The sequence below is a fragment of the Alexandromys fortis genome, unplaced genomic scaffold, assembly GCF_014885135.2.
Source record: "Alexandromys fortis isolate MF-2015 unplaced genomic scaffold, M_Fortis_MF-2015_v1.1 scaffold_3, whole genome shotgun sequence".
Lineage (NCBI taxonomy): Eukaryota > Metazoa > Chordata > Mammalia > Rodentia > Cricetidae > Alexandromys > Alexandromys fortis.
The window spans coordinates 20,444,155-20,460,312 of record NW_026067909.1 but is presented as its reverse complement, the minus strand read 5'-3'; the positions used below and the strand labels follow the sequence as shown (position 1 = coordinate 20,460,312).

General features: G+C 41.8%; 1 protein-coding gene across 1 annotated transcript in view; it reads right to left on the bottom strand.

The window, feature by feature from the left end:
• Positions 1–15,709, bottom strand: part of Patl1 (PAT1 homolog 1, processing body mRNA decay factor) — a 32,653-nt gene extending 16,944 nt beyond the window's left edge. The window contains exons 1-9 of the mRNA XM_050137549.1: positions 15,530–15,709; positions 13,405–13,516; positions 6,119–6,336; positions 5,607–5,687; positions 4,874–5,068; positions 3,874–3,975; positions 3,205–3,294; positions 2,630–2,847; positions 1,589–1,678 (exon numbers count right to left, since the gene is read on the bottom strand). Of these exons, the coding sequence (XP_049993506.1) occupies positions 1,589–1,678; positions 2,630–2,847; positions 3,205–3,294; positions 3,874–3,975; positions 4,874–5,068; positions 5,607–5,687; positions 6,119–6,336; positions 13,405–13,516; positions 15,530–15,544 (1,121 nt within the window). The 5' untranslated portion in view covers positions 15,545–15,709. The remainder of the gene's footprint in view (positions 1–1,588; positions 1,679–2,629; positions 2,848–3,204; positions 3,295–3,873; positions 3,976–4,873; positions 5,069–5,606; positions 5,688–6,118; positions 6,337–13,404; positions 13,517–15,529) is intronic.
• Between the last annotated feature and the right edge of the window lie 449 nt (positions 15,710–16,158).

Below are 16,158 nucleotides of genomic sequence, written 5' to 3'. Positions count from 1 at the left end.
CCCCCTCCCCCGCCAAAGACAGGGTTTCTCTGTGTAACAGTCTTGGCTGTCCTGGAATTCACTTTGTAGACCAGGCTGGCCTTGAACTCACAGAGATCTGCCTGCCTCTGCTTTCCAAGTGCTGGGATTGATTAAAGGAGTGCACCCCACTGCAGGGTTTCGAGTCTTATACAGTATTATTCTGTATACTTTTGATTGCATAAATGGTAACAGGATAATTCTACTTGCTTCCTTACATCACAAAAGTATATTATAACGTGAAACCGTAAAGATGTGGTCTAGCCATGTTTGTAACTTTGTCTACTGCCTAAATTCTCTCCTGAGGAGCTACATACTCAATCATCATCCCAAATAGAGCAGTGAGAAACTTCAAGTTGTGCTTGTCTGAAGATGGTAACTGTCTTAATTTTCATCTTTACACTGAATTAAGTGCACTTGAACATCTCTTCAGTTTTAGAAACCACTCAACACATTTTCTTCTAATGAGAACTAAATATTTGGGCATGTGTTTTCATTTCTTCATCAAAGAATTTTTTTTTTTAGCCATCTTTATTATTTGTTTGGCTTCTTCCTTTTTTAGGTCTTTGCCTCCAAGTGATAGAATTACAAGCATGTGTCACCAACACCTGCCAAGAATTAAATTTAATTATTTTAATATAGTTAAATGTATTAATCTTTTTCTATATAGCTTATATTTGGAGTTTTGTTTATAAGTCTACATTGGTTTCCTTTTTCTTCCCCGCAAAAATATATTCTAGAACATTTTTGAAAGTGAGAATTATAAAGAGAACAAAATCGGATGTTGAGAACCCCTCAAAGCTATACCTAGTTTCCTTAATTTATCTAGGCAAATAATTATAGAATGACTTGATATAGACACAGAAGAAGAAGCTTTATATATCCTACTGTTTTTAGTTTTCAAAACCTACTAAAGTTTTGCCACACAGCCAGGGACACACACACACACACACACACGCACGCACGCACGCACGCACGCACGCGTGTGTGTATACATTTACATTTGAATAAATACAAAACAATGAGAGAAAGAATGACCACTGTGCTCACCAACACCTACATTTAGAGCTGGCTACTGTATTTAAGATTACTTCTGAATTAGAAGACAAGAAAAAGGCAGTTAAGACGTGATTATAAATTTGATAAGGAATATAAATGTCAGAGATCAACTTTAACTATGACTTAAGGCCAACATGACTTTGACTATCACATACATAAGTAAATAAATGTAACAGAAATCTTGTCATTTAGAGAGCTAGCATATAGTGTGTGTGTGTGACACGTATATATAACAAAGAGAAGAAAAGAAGAGCCAGTGATATAGTTCAGTGGGTTATGGCACTTGATAGTTGAGTTCAATTCCCAGAACCAACTTGGCGGAAGATAAGAACCAATCCCTGCAAAGTTGTTTCCACGGATCCACACATGCACACACACAGCATAAGCACAACAAAATATGCTCTGTACTTAACAAATGTAGAAAAAAAAAAAAAAAGCAAAGCCAAACAAACCAAAAGTAGCCCGCGTCAGCAGCTTCCTCTTACACGTGAGGAGAATGATGAGTACTCACTTTCTGCTCTGCTGCTGCCTCTGATGCAACAGGCGCCGGTGCTGTGGATGAAGGTGAGTTGTGTCTGGTCTAAACATTGGGGCCTGAGGTCTAAGAAAAAAGGGAAAATGGTTCTTGATTACCTCATCTTGATGACTTCATTTTTAAAAAGATTGTCAGTACAGGATAATGTCACACATGTTCACTCAAGGGATGGTCAGAGTGTATTCCAATCAGGCTTTTAGAAAGGAAAGCTGTATTTTTAAATTTCTTCCACAATGACCAATCCCTTAACCCAAGAGGACGACTGTGATTTATGACACCAAATCCCACTGCAGACACTGCTATGAAAGTATTGTATAGACATAATTCACATTTATAATCAGCTGACTTTAATAAGAAATTGCCCTCCCTAATCTGGGAGGCCTAACAGCCAAAACCAGAAGTCCCTCAGAGAAGAAACCTCTATCAAGATCAGAAATAACATTCTGCTGGGACTCTAGCCTATGAGCTGACATACTTCAGGGTCAAGACTGCAATGTGACTCTTAGTTTCTAGCCTACTAAATGGATTTCCAATTTGCCAGTCAGTTCCTTAGATTAAAATAACTTTCCCCATATATATTTATCTTCTACTGATGTTTCTCTTGAGAACATGAACTGACATGATTTTTATTATTTGAGCAGAATCCAAGTCTGTCTCCTTATAAAACCAGCAACTCAGCTGGACTGAGATCAGCTAGCTTCTTGGCCTGTCTTTATCTGTTACTTCTTCAGTCATCACCACCATGTATCTTACTGCATAATGTTTGAAAAATGGGTATGAAATAAAATTTAGTAAAAGAAGCAATTAATCTATCATGTGCAAAAGAGCCATAATACTCCGGAGAGCAGTGTAGAGCCTGAAGACTCAAGCAGTTCTCTGACAACTTGAGGATCCAGGAGCTTCTCAAATACTTATATCATAAAAGTTTTACATTGTAAAACTAAATGAGAAGTAAAACTTTTATACCATAAAACTAAAATGTCTGACAATGGATCAACAGAGACACGTTTTGTATACCTTAGGTTTTGCAGGTGAGGTCCTGGGCCAGGAGGATGCTGCTGGGGGGGTGGTGTAGTGGGGGGTGGAGCACTAAAGAAGGCACGGAAGCCTGGTGCTGGGGGAAGCATCTGCCCAACTCGCCCTTGTAGTAACTTAGGATTCATGGCAGCCAGGGGGCTACCAACAAATCCAGGGACCCGTGCAAACTGGCTGGGAGACATCCGTCCAGGCTGTAGCTGCAAAGAACAAGATCTTTAGTATAATAGAATTAGCAATTCCCACTAGCCCCACTCCCTTCTGTGGACAGGGTTTCATTATGTACTTCAGGCTGTTTGGGAGCACCTGTGTAGCTCTGGCTGCTCTCAAACACATGATCCTAATTCACTCTCCCAAGTGTTGGAATTATAGGTAGGCACCATCAAAAAGGTAAATACTATTTCCATTAATGTTCTTGCTTGAGAAAACGAGAGGGGGGGGGGGCGTGGAATGAAAAAGGGCCACCCGCTAAGAGTGAAAGAAGCAGGTGTCAAGCTTCAGTGGATTTTAGGACAGTAGGATTATCTTTATGGGGTATGGCTAAACCGTAGGCTTACCTGTGCTCCTCCAAGAAGCTGTGCTCTCTGCAGGGGACTAAGTACAGGAGGAACACTAGGCGGAAAAGGGTGGCCCAGAAGGGAGGAGTTCTAAGGACACAAAAAAGGGAAATTATGTTCATATTATGGATCAAGCAAATCAATACATTAAGCAAACTCAGAATAAATTTGGTATAAAGTTAGATTTAAATACCCTCAAACTGGAGAGCTTTCTATCAGAAAAGAAAGAAATTACACAACACTATGTCCACGTAAGAGGAAAAAGACAGCAGCAGAACGAAAGGCTTAAGTAGCAGAAAATAAAAACGAACGCAGATCTTTCTGCGCTTTTCCTTCTGTTGAGACAGAGTCTTGCGAAGTAGCTTGAACTGGTAGCCTGAAACTCACTCGCTATACAGACCAGGCTAGCCCGGAATTAAGAGTCCTTCTGCCTCAGTGTACTTACTGAGTGCTAGGAATACAGGCATATAGAGTAATTCCCAGCTGAGCTTACAAAAAGTGTCAGGCAACAAAGTAAAATTTTCTCTTTTGACCTTGGGACCACAAATCTCAGGAAATAAGGAGATTACAAGGAATACACATAATCTAGAAAATATCAGCTCTACTACATAGTAATGGTGATCATGAAGCTCACATTATACATTCCTATTATGTTATAAAGTGACATACCGGGACACTGCAGAGCTGGTTTGGTGACATCCTCTCACCATAGGGAGCAGGATAACGTGGTGGCATTGGGGGCCGTACATGAACAGGCTTCGGACACAGAATCTATTAAGACAAACATACACAACCTACATTCAATGAATCAGTCTTTTGCCTTCCTACACTCCCTCCCCTCAAGTACTGGTAGAGACACAGAACTCAATGCAAAGCCCTACTTCTAAGCAAATTGCTCTGGCTATGGGTTCAAACATAGAACCTTTGTTCACTTCCTCTCACAAATTAGTTTCATCTTAACTGAGGAAGATTTAGCTAATTCTCCAGTATCCCCACCCTTCCATGCTATCTGAGGGAAGCACCAGCAGACATTCTGACTTGAAAATTTTTTCCAAGAGGATATATTTTGGTTATAGTGAGGGACAAGGAATGATAAGAAAGCTGGAGGATTAACTAAGTCCTATTCTGAAGCCTCAGTGATATGGCCGCCATGCTCAGCAATGTTGTGATACATTGTGACTCCACCATTTCTTAGGATATTGAGCCTAACTAGGCCATACCAACACCACCCTCCCCCCATACCTTCCAAATTGGCCTTCCTTTTCAGCTGCTGGTTTCAGGTGGAGGAAAGTCTATGGAACAGGACTGCACAGGCTCTAGGGAAAGCAGGGATATCTTAAAGGTAAAAAGGGATGTGGACAATGCTGAGTGTTCCCACTCCCCCCAGCTTTCAGTTATCTCTCTGCTAATGTACCCGGCAGCCAGCAAAACACTTCCAAAAAGGATATAATGTACTAATGTGGCTAACTACTCTTTTCTCCCCCAGTTAAAAGATATCAGAAGCAGCAGCAGCAAATGGTATTAGGGAATGTGTCTCATCTGCACTAACGTCTTCTCTAATTGGCTATTCTTTTAGTGCCTACCCACAATGTCCACCCTCCTCCCAGTATCCTAAATAATTTTGCCCAGATTCCCAATATTCTGGGCTGTGTACATTAATGAGAGGTACCTGTTGGTTGAAGCTGGGAATGGCCATCTGCTTAGGTGGGGTGCCTATAGGAACAGCTCGAACAGGAGGACTTCCAATGACAGGCGATGTTGACCGCCTTGGTAAAGCTCGCTCAGAAAGGTCCCGATCATCTTCTGGGCCCTGTGGGGGCCGCTGAGGCAAGGCATATTCTAATACAGACACTGTAGGCATTTCCTAATTGAGGAAGTGGTTAAAAACCATACAGAGAAATTATCTAGCTTGTAATGAAGGTATCTTAATTTTTATTTAATTTTAACTCACATATAGTAAGTCATCCTTTAGTATACAATTCTCTGACTTTTGATAAATTACATGACCAATTTTTTGATTCCCATAAAATTCCTTTATATTACTCTTTCATAATCAGCCCTTTGGCCCTGTGCCCTACCACGGTCCAACAATCTGGCCCTGATCTGCAGTTCTGCCTAGAATTTAACTAGCTCAAATCATACACTGATATCAATGAGCTCTAACAACTCCCTTTTAGCCTTTAAACTGAGGGCCGAGGAAGGGAGCATTAGCAGGTACAATTAGCAAGTGCTGGATACAGCAGAGAAAGCTAACACTGGTGAATGAGACACACTTCTATATTATTACAGTATATTACTGTTAATAATATACTATATTATCACAGTAAGACAAGGATGACAACGCGAGCTAACTTATCTGTGGATACGAGTCATTGTACACGAAAAGAAAATGTTTAAAATACCTGAGCAAGAAATGGTCCACGGATTCGCCTCAGAACTTCAGATCCATCCCAGATGCTGGAATTCAGACTTCTGGGTTGAGGCTGCCAAAAAAGAAACGTACACACAGAGTCTAGAAAAGTGTGGCTCTTGGACTTGATCCTCAACTACTTGGGAATAAGATGTCACACTGTCCCAGAATACACAATTCCTCAACTTTATCTACAAAAATGCCAATATCAGGAATTATCGACCTTTCGGTCTGTTTTCTTTTATGAGATAGGGTCTTATTCTGTAGCCCAGGCTGTCCTTGAACTTACTAAGTAGCTAGGCTAACTCCAATCCACAGTGATCTGCATGCCTCAGCCTCCCCAGTGCTGGCATTTTATATGCGAGTCACCCCAACTGACCAATTAATAATTTTCTATGGCACATGTAATTCTGTTATTAAACAGAAAATAAATGATAAAGCTCAGTACTTTATTAATCTGTTGTTATCTGAGCTATTGTTAGTTCCCACATAAGAGTAACTTACTTGTAAAACCGGCCTGGTCTGCACTGCTGTCATGATAGCTGGATCTTCTAGCTCATTTTCAATCACCATCTTACTGAGCCTTTCTGCGAGATTCTCCTCATGGTCACCCAACAGGTCCATCTCATCCCTCTCTCTACTGCCTGCTTGTTCATCAGCTGCCGCAGGTAGCTTCTCTTCCAGCTCAGCCAGGCGCTCATGTGCTTCCTGCCAATCATCATCTGTAAGACAAGTCAGTTCATAGAAGAAATGTACCTCAGCTGGACGGGGTGGTGCATGTCTTTAATCCCAGTACCTGGGAGGCAGAGGCAGGTAGATGTCTGTGAGCTCTGGGTCAGCCTGGACTACACAGCAAGTTCCAGAGCAGCCAGAGTAGAACAATGAGACCCTGCCTCAGAAAAAAACAAACAAGCAAATAAATAAATTCTTCCTGTCTCTCCTCTCTCTCTCTCTCTCTCTCTCTCTCTCTCTCTCTCTCTCTCTCTCTCTCTCTCTCTCTCTCCAAAAAGGTTTTATGACAGTTAAGTTTCTGTAAGCAGACACGACATACATAAAGTGAACTTTTCACTATTAAAAATAGAAAACATTAGGAATAAAATACAAGTTCTGGGGGTCTCGGGAAATGACTTAGTGGATAACAGTACTTGCTGCACAATCATGAAGACTAAAATCTGGATCCTAGTACCTGTATAACAGGGTCAGGGATCCTGCAGATGCCTAGCACACTAGCTCCAAGGTGGGACACCTGCTTTGATCTCCACACACAAAGGGGCACGTACCTGGACACTCATGAAGGAATACAGTCACATACACATTCTCTCTGTCTCTCAACAGTTTCAAGTATTAACTAACAATGTCTGAATCTTTTCCCAGTCTGAAACTGACTTCTAAACTGTGGATAGGTCTTTATACTACTTTGGGTACACAACTAGTTTCGAAATTTGAAGATATTTCAGGCAAACACTACAGGAAAAAGTAAAAACCTATAGCACTAACACAAGACTTTCTCTTAAATTTAACTGCCATCTTCTTCTAAGCCAGCAGTTCTCAACCTGTGAGCCACAGACTCTTGTGCAAACCTATCTCCAAAAATATTTACAATTCATAAAAATAGCAAAATTACAGTTATGAGAACAAACTTATTGTTGGGGAGTAACCACAACATAAGGAACTATATTAAAGGGTTGAAAATTAGGAAGGTTGAGAACCACTTAAAATTTAAGTCTTTGAATCTATTAAATTTTAGTTAGTATTTTTAAAGTCTTTATTATATGACAAGTGCTGTTTTAGGAACACAGGATCCAATGTACAGGACAGGAATGCTACCCTCTCCTAGTCTTCATTCAAACAGGAAAACAAAGAAAATAAACACAATGAATAAGCAAAGGACACATTGTACTAGAAGAAAATTCTATGGGAGCATGGAAGAAAGGTAGACGAAAATGTAAACAAACAGATGTTCAAAGACAGGCCACACTGTGATGACAACGACAGAGCCAAGATTTTAACTCTCCCTCTGTACACTGTACCTTGGATATCTTCTCATGTAAATACATGGAAATACTCATTTTTTTTTAAAAAGATTTACTTATTTAGTATGTATACAGTATTCTGCATACAGGAATGCTTGCAGGCCAGAAGACAACAGATTTCATTGTAGACGGCTGTGACTTACCATGTGGTTGCTGAGAATTGAACTCAGAACCTATGGAAGAGCAGCCAGTGTCCTTAACTGCTGTGCTGTCTCTCCAGCACCCAATACTGATTTTTTTCTTATTTTTTTTTAAACCACTATATATGATTCCATTCTATCAACATACTAATTTAACTCATTCCCTAGTGAAAGCATTCCGAAATTTAAGACTACACTGTAGGAAACATGATGCATATCTTAAGAGACTTAAGTATTTACGTAGGCTAACTCATGTTTGGAGTCAGGCTATATATTTAAACTTTACTATTTATCAAATAGAAATGTATCACATATATCATACTAATAATCCAAAAAGCAAAGCAAGTAGGACTTCCAAATTCAATATTTTGGTGTCAAAGGACTTTTTCAGAACTCTGTGAAAGATCCAAACATTAGTCTTCTTAAGGTGTCCTTAAAATGATGTGGATCATGGAGAGAGGGCTCAGTGGTTAGGAACACTGGCTGCTCTTCCAGAGATCCTGAGTTTAATTCCCAGCAACTACATGGTGGCTCACAACAAGGGATCTGATACCCTCTTCTGGCATAAAGTCAACAGAGCACTCATATACATAAAATAAATAAATTAAAAATAATTGTGGATTATGCGGGGCAGTAATGACGGTGCACACCTTTAATTCCAGAGGCAGAAGCAGGTAGATCTGTGAGTTGGAGGCCAGTCTGGTCTACAGAGTAAGTTCTAGGATAGACAGAGAAAACCCTGTCTCAAAAAACCAAAACCAAAAAAAAACAAACAAAACAAAACAAAACAAAAAACCCAAAACAAACATATCCAAGCCTCTAAACGTAAGCCACCTTTCATGTGGGGTTTCAGCCCCTTAACAAAATGCATGGTCAAGTGTCACAGAAAAAAATTTAAGGAGCTACTTTATTATGAGAAGTTTGGAAAGACACCATGTTGTGCTCAAAAGGGAAAAAATATACTTCAGATAAAAATTATAGAATTTAACTGGGTGGTGGTGGCTCATACCTTTAATCCCAGGACTTGGGAGGCAGAGACAGGCGGATCTCAGGGTTCAGAGTTCAAGGCCAGCCTGGTCTACAGAGTCAGTTCCAGGACAGTGAGGGCTACACAGAGAAACCCTGTCTTGAAAATAAATATTATAACACACAAATATATAAATGTAATTTAAATTTTACTTATAAATCTTACTTATAAGCATATATGTATATATATAATTATAGAATTTACGTGGCTAATTATGAAACATTATCAAGAAAAAGGTAACTGGGGTTTGAGAGATGGTTCAGTGGTTAGGAGCACTGGTTGCTCTCCCAGAGGACCTGGGTTCAATTCCCAACACCCACATGGTAGCTCAGACCTGTCTGTAATTATAGTTCCAGGGCTTCTGACAACCCTCACACAGACATGCACGCAGGCAGAATACCAATGAGCATAAAATAATAATACAACAGCAATAATAATAACTGGAGCGATGGGTCAGTGGACACAGCACTTGCCACATAAACATGAGGTTAAGAGTTCAAATCCCTAGCATCCACATAAAAAAAAATCTGTGTAGGGCTGGAGAGATGGCTCAGAGGTTAAAAGAACTGACTGCTGTTCTGAAGGTCCTGAGTTCAATTCCCAGCAACCACATGATGGCTCACACCCATCTATAATTAGATCTGGTGCCAAGAACACTATATACATAATAAATAAATTTAAAAAAAAATCTGTGTAGTATTCTATCTGTAATCCCAGTGCTGCAGAGGTGGGGGAAAGGGACAGGGGATGGGGAAGAGATATCTTGGGGCCAAGTTGCTTAGAAAAGCTAGCAAGCTCTGGATTCAGCTAGAGACCCTATCTCAGCATTTAATAAAGTGGGATGGTGATTGAGGAAGTTACATTACCCTCTAGCCTCTACACACACCTTCACACATGCAAACATGAACACACATACACCACACAAAATACACATAATAAAAGTTTAATAAAAGCTCAACACACAAACATGCACTTTCATACACAAGCACATACAAATGAACTAAAACATGAACACAAACTAAAAATATAGTTGCTCGGCTATATGCCAATGTCTGACCTAAGTTTACTATTGCTCAGAGATATATAAAGAATAATAAAAGGAAGGAGACATTTCTTCACTTAATTAACCTGTACACCCTGAATGAACTCTTTCCATAAACTTCAAGCCCATCTTCAGGCTATTTTTCTTTTCCTTTTTTCTTTTTTGGTTTTTCGAGAAAAGGTTAGACTGTTTAGCTCTGGCTGTCCTGGAACTTGCCTGTAGACTAGGCTGTCCTTGAACTCACTGAGCTCTGCCTGTCTCTGTCTCAGCTTCTCAAGTGCTGGAATTAAAGCCCTGTGCCACTACTGCCAGGCAGCTATTTCTAAATAAAAACAAGTGGATGTCATCTAAGTCATTAAGTTTATGTAAGGAGAAAAGCAGGGAGGAACACTGAGCTCTTCTAAATCAAAGCAGATTTCCAGACTTCACCAAATACACCTGTACTACAATGAGTAACTCAGAGTTTGTATTCACAGTTCCGGAACCCCTTGGCCTCTGTGTTTATCTATTAAAATTAGGACAATATTGAGGCTGTGGATATAGTTCAGTGGTACAGCATTCACCTTGTGAGGCTTTTGCTCAACCCCTAGTACAGGGGAAACAAACACTGCTGTAAAAATTAATAATATAGGGGCTGGAGAGATGGCTCAGAGGTTAAGAGCACTGGCTGCTCTTCCAGAGGTCCTGAGTTCAATTCCCAGCAACCACATGGTAGCTCACAACCATCTTAAATGAGGTCTGGCGCCCTCTTCTGGCGTGCGGGCATATATCGAGGCAGAATGTTGTATACATAATAAATAAATAAATCTTAAAAAAAAATTAATAATATACGTTCAATATTGAGAATGGAGTCTATGACCACCAGGTTAAGTTTAAGCTTTTATTTTTAGAAAACGGATAGGGATTACTTAACACTGTTTGTTGCTCTGAGATGATGTAAGCACTTTTTTTATACAGAAGACAAAGGTTAAGTTTCTTTCTTTTTTTTTTTTTTTAAAGGTTAAGTTTCTTACAGAAAGGTGACATAAGAACTTTTGTTGCCAGTGACCTAACAGATATTATTCAAGGGGCTGACACCACAAATCACAAATCATTAAATCGACAATTTAAACCCACTGGTTTAAACTCTGTATACTGCTTGTGTATCTATGGTTTTTCCAAAGAAGTGACAGATCAACTTAGAAAGCATTTTTTTTTTCCATAACAAAGATGTTGTAAAGGTATCAAGAATTTCAGTTTATAAAGCTAGGCGATGGTGGCGCACGCCTTTAATCCCAGCACTCGGGAGGCAGAGGCAGGCGGATCTCTGTGATTTTGAGGCCAGCCTGGTCTACAGAGCTAGTTCCAGGACAGGCTCCAAAGCCACAGAGAAACCCTGTCTCGAAAAACAAAAACAAAAAAATTCAGTTTATAATTCCATCTTATCAAACTCTGAATGGAAAGCAAAGAGCTTTAGAAAACTTTTCTCTAGTATAAACTTTGTTGGCAAAGAAGTCCTTAATCACCCTTCTGTTCTCAGGTGCAAAGTAAGCTAGCCATGTTATCCTGTTGCCTCTACATTCTACCAGCTGCTCTACTACGCACCCCAAGAACCTTTACCAGACCACATAAAACAGTTCTATATAATCCAGTATCCTTTCCAAGGATACTTGTGACGACAAACAAAAATGTAAGGGGGGGAGGAGGAATATTGTCAAAACTCTGAAGGTCAGTAAGAAGGTGAAAATCATTCTATCAAGGTTTAAAATTGAGAATATATTATTATGCTGTCTCATCTTAGTAAATCTAGAATAGAAATCTAGTAAATAATAGAAAAATCCAGAGACGCACATGCTGCTTGCTGCTTCTATTGTATTTTAGGGGTTACTGCTAAACTACCTCCTAAATACGATTTGCAATTCATGTCATTCCTCAGTGCCTGTAATTCTATTCTACATAGCTTCCTTTGCTATCTCCATGGAGACAGACAACAGCATCTTGGATCATGCCACTCTCCTGGACAATCTCATCTCCTGAGCACTGGCTATCCTCCAAAGCTCTCTATGCCCTTCTCTACCAAGCACTGCTTCTACTTTCAGTTATCTCTAGTTGCTCTCCTTTGTGACAATTTTGGTTTTCTAGACAAAGCAAACCTTTCCATTTTTGCCACTTCATTCAACTCTGTGAGCTTTGAAGAATTAAAGCTTTTTGCAAAACCAGTAGCCAATATAACAATTTTAAAGTTTTTTGAAACTGAACACCTTAGGATCATCCAATACTACTGTATTTTTCCTGGATTTCTTATTATTTAACTTGGAACACTTATTGCAGAGACTGAACTTCAGCAATTCCAAAGAAATCACAAATATTTACACACACCCCTAATCTAAACACCGTTATTCCCGGATTCCGACAGCAGAAGCAGGAATAGCTACATTTCATGTTCTCATCTGTACACTTTACTTGTTCTTTTTAAAAGCACAAACTTGTTAGTTTACTTTCTCTGAACTTGTTCTGAGTACTTTTATGAACTCATGAAGATATTCTATTACCAAAATTCTTTGTATAGAAAGTGTTTTCAATGTACTGAAGAAACCTTGAGACAGCAGTAATTATTATGCAAAAAAGTTGTGATGGTCTAGAATGTTTTCCCCCTTTTGAGACAGGGCTTTTCCCATGTAGCCCAAGCCAGCCTAGCACTCAAAATCCCCCTCTTCCTCCTTTTGATTGTGGTAGACTGAATTTTAAAATGTCTTACATAGAATTTTCTACAAGTCCATTAGTTTTCCTTGTGTGCTCTACAAACACTCCCTTTACTACAATTATTTTCATCATCATTTAAATGTCTACTTTTCCAGGGATTTAAATTCTTTACTCTGGCAACCCAGAGCTACACTGTATTGAGACTTCCCGTTATTACAGGTAAGGCAGAGGCCCAGGTGAGCAGAAGAGAAGATAAACTACTGTGACTGAGGGGAGTCTGTATTATTATTATTATTATTATTTTTTTTTTGATTTTCAAGACAGGGTTTCTCCGTAGCTACGGGTTCCTGTCCTGGAACTAGCTCTTGTAGATCCGCCTGCCTCTGCCTCCCAAGTGCTGGGATTAAAGGCGTGCGCCACCACCGCCCGGCTGGGAGTCTGTATTATTATATAAGAAACAGAACTGGGTTGGGAAGAAGGCTCAGTTTAGCAGATAAAACCACTGCATGCACAAGTCTGAACCTCAGAGCACAGCTGCATGCACTGGGCCCACATCTGTAATCTCAACATTCCTACTTTGGAACAGGAGGTGGAGACACAAGAATGGCTTCTCTGGGTCGCCTCGCCTGGAATATGTAGCTCTGAGGCAGAAACAAGAGATCCTTTCTCAACAAGGTGGAATATGAGAACCAACTCCTGAACGCTGTCCTCTGACCTCCACAAAATGGCCAGGCACATGCTACACTGACCTACACTCATGCATACACACACAGAATAAACAAAAATTCAAATTAGAGGTTGGCTTTACTAAGACCAAAGCACTTGATAAGATCAACAGACACTATAAAGAGAAAGATACCACTTACCAACTGCACCTGACCCAAACGTATCATCATTGAATTGATCGATTTCTTCATCTTCTTCTCCCAGGCCTTGAAATGCATCTTCATCTTCATCTAGAGGACAATCCTCTAAAGACTGCAAGAAAGAGAAGGACAGTTAACTTTTCATGAAATTTACTCAGTCATTTAAAGTAAGTCCTAATACTGGTTCTCTTTAATGGCAGTAACATCTTAGACTTTTGGTAAACACACAAGATAGTGCTAATTATAAACGAATACTTCATTATCTTGAGTTTCATATAGTTTTGAAAATAAAATATATTTTCCTCACTACATCCATGCTGTTTTCCCAACCCTTTGAAACCTTTCCATCTTTCTTCCTCTTTCTGTAGAACTAAACTCTAGCCAGAATGCAGAACTCAAAACATTTTTATCCACAATTAAGCTGAGCATTAGAAAAACAATCACAGGTTCTTACTCTACTCTTATAAAACTGTCTAATCATGCACATAATTAACTTTTAAAAATTCTTAATTTATCTTTATTTTATGTGCATTGGTGGCTTAACTGAAACTGTATGTCTGTGTGAGGGTGCCAGGTCCCTTGGAACTGAAGTTAGTTATGAACTGCCATGTGGGTGCTGGGAATTGAACCTGGGTCATCTGGAAGAGCAGCCAGTGGTTTTAACAGCTGAGCCATTGCTCCAACCCCTGCAACTCATTTTTAAAATTATTTCAGTGATACCGTTTGAGGGCCTACTATGTCTCAGGCTTTGTGCTAGGTGCCAAACCCCAGTCCCTTAAGTTGTAATTTTGAGCCAAATACAACTTGATTTAAAGATCAAACAAAGCAAAGATTGTAGAATGCTGAATAAAAGCTAGGATCACCATATCATCTTGGGTACGTTCTACTATTTCTCGAGGTACAGGCTGATCGTCCTGCCTCACCTTCCAGCCAGTAAATTAGCTAGGTATATTCTAATTTCAATCATTTCTCTCGCTTCAGTTTAACAAGTTTTCTTTACTTATGGCAAATCTGTTTTGTTTTGTTTCTAGACAGGGTTTCTCTGCGTACCTGCTCTGGGTGTCCTGGGACTCGCCTGGTAGACAAGGTTGGCCTTGAATACAGAAACCTGCCTGCCTCTGCTTCCTGAGTGGTCGGATTAAGGGCGTGCACCACTGCTTCTTCTGGCAATTTCTATTCACTGTATCTCATCATCTCCATGTTTAGACAAAGTAAGTTGAGTCAAAAATGTAAAATCAAAGACCCTACTGCTTTCAATGGTCAAAGATTCCAAACTGGAATTACACACTCTAATAGGACGGCTTGTGATTTACCTCACCTGGGAACTTTTTCGACCCATGCTACGGTCCTCTTAATCTTCCACTGAGCTAGGCCCGCAACTGCCTCCACACCAGAAGCAACATCTAGCAACTCTCTATGAAATGACAATGATCTACTTGTTCAAATCAGGATGACTCTCTAAAGATTTCCCTAGCTCAGTCCTTAAACCGTGGGTCCGGAATCTGTTTCACCCCTAGATTAGGAGTTGCTCAAGGTCACACAGCAGTGGGTGGCTGTCTGCAAACAGCTACAATCTCCGGACAACGTCCCGAAACCCACCCTTTTCCTCCACTCACCCCGTAGAAACTTCTGCCGGACACGCCCCCCTCCCCACTCCGTGCCTTCTTCGCCGGCCTACTAAAGTCTCGGCCAAAAGGCCAGTCCCGGCTCCTGCACCTGACGGCTGCCCGCGTGCATAGGGGTGTGTGTAACAGGGGAGAAGGGGTTCCGGGTGCAGGGCGGGAAAAGCTTCCGTGGACATCCCCCGGGGAGTCTGCCTGAGGAAAAGCAACCGGGAAGGAGCAATGCTAATCTCCTCGGCAGCTCCGGGAGCGGAGGCGCAAGTGTAGGGTCAGGTTACCGCACTTAACGGGCCCTCCCCGCCGCAACCCAGCGGCCGGCTCTCTCCAGTCCCGCCCCTCCGCGGTCCGGTCCGGGCCCCGCCCGAGTCCCACGGCCGATGCCGAGTCCCCAGCCACCCGCGCCCTGCCCCCTCCTCAGCGGAACAGGACCCACGCGGCGGGGCGGCAGAGGAAAAAGGGGCGCGCGGGCGAGGGAGGGGTCACTTCCGGTCGCAGCCACTCACCTCGTAGCGGAACATTCTTGGGGAGGGGGAAAGGGAGCGGGGAGGGGAATGGGGGGGAGGGAGGGAAAGAAGCGCCGACTCCCCGGGCTGCTCCGCGCGCGCGGGTCTTCCACCGGCTCGCGACCCCTGGCCGCCGCCGTACGCCGGAGCGTGCGTGGGGACGTGCGCAGGCGCGCCTGGGAGTGGGCGGGCGCCCAGGCGGCGGCGGCTACGTGGGGACAGATTTGGCGTTTGGCTTCCCAGTGTGAGCGGCGGGAAGGAAATCCCGAGGCGAGGCACTGCGCACGCGCCGGCTGTCTGGGCTGACCTAGGGAGCCTGGGCTTGCCGCTCCGCCTTCTTGCTCCCGGAGGCGCTGTGCTCTGAGTCACGAGGTTGCCGTCAGCGCCTGGGCGGAGAAAAGCCTTGTGATTGTCACAGGATTCGTCCCTGAAGCTTCTCGATTGAGGAAATCCCGGATTCTTGGGCGGTTTTCTTTAACGCTTAGCGTCCTTATCTGGGTGCCTTGGCTTAGCCGGGGACGGGGAATAATATGGAAAGTCAGTGATCTTGGGAAGGGAAAAGGTTGCTGGCTGCTGAATCAGCGGGCCGAGGCTGTGATTGATAAGGGGTCAAAGTGTTCACGGCGCCT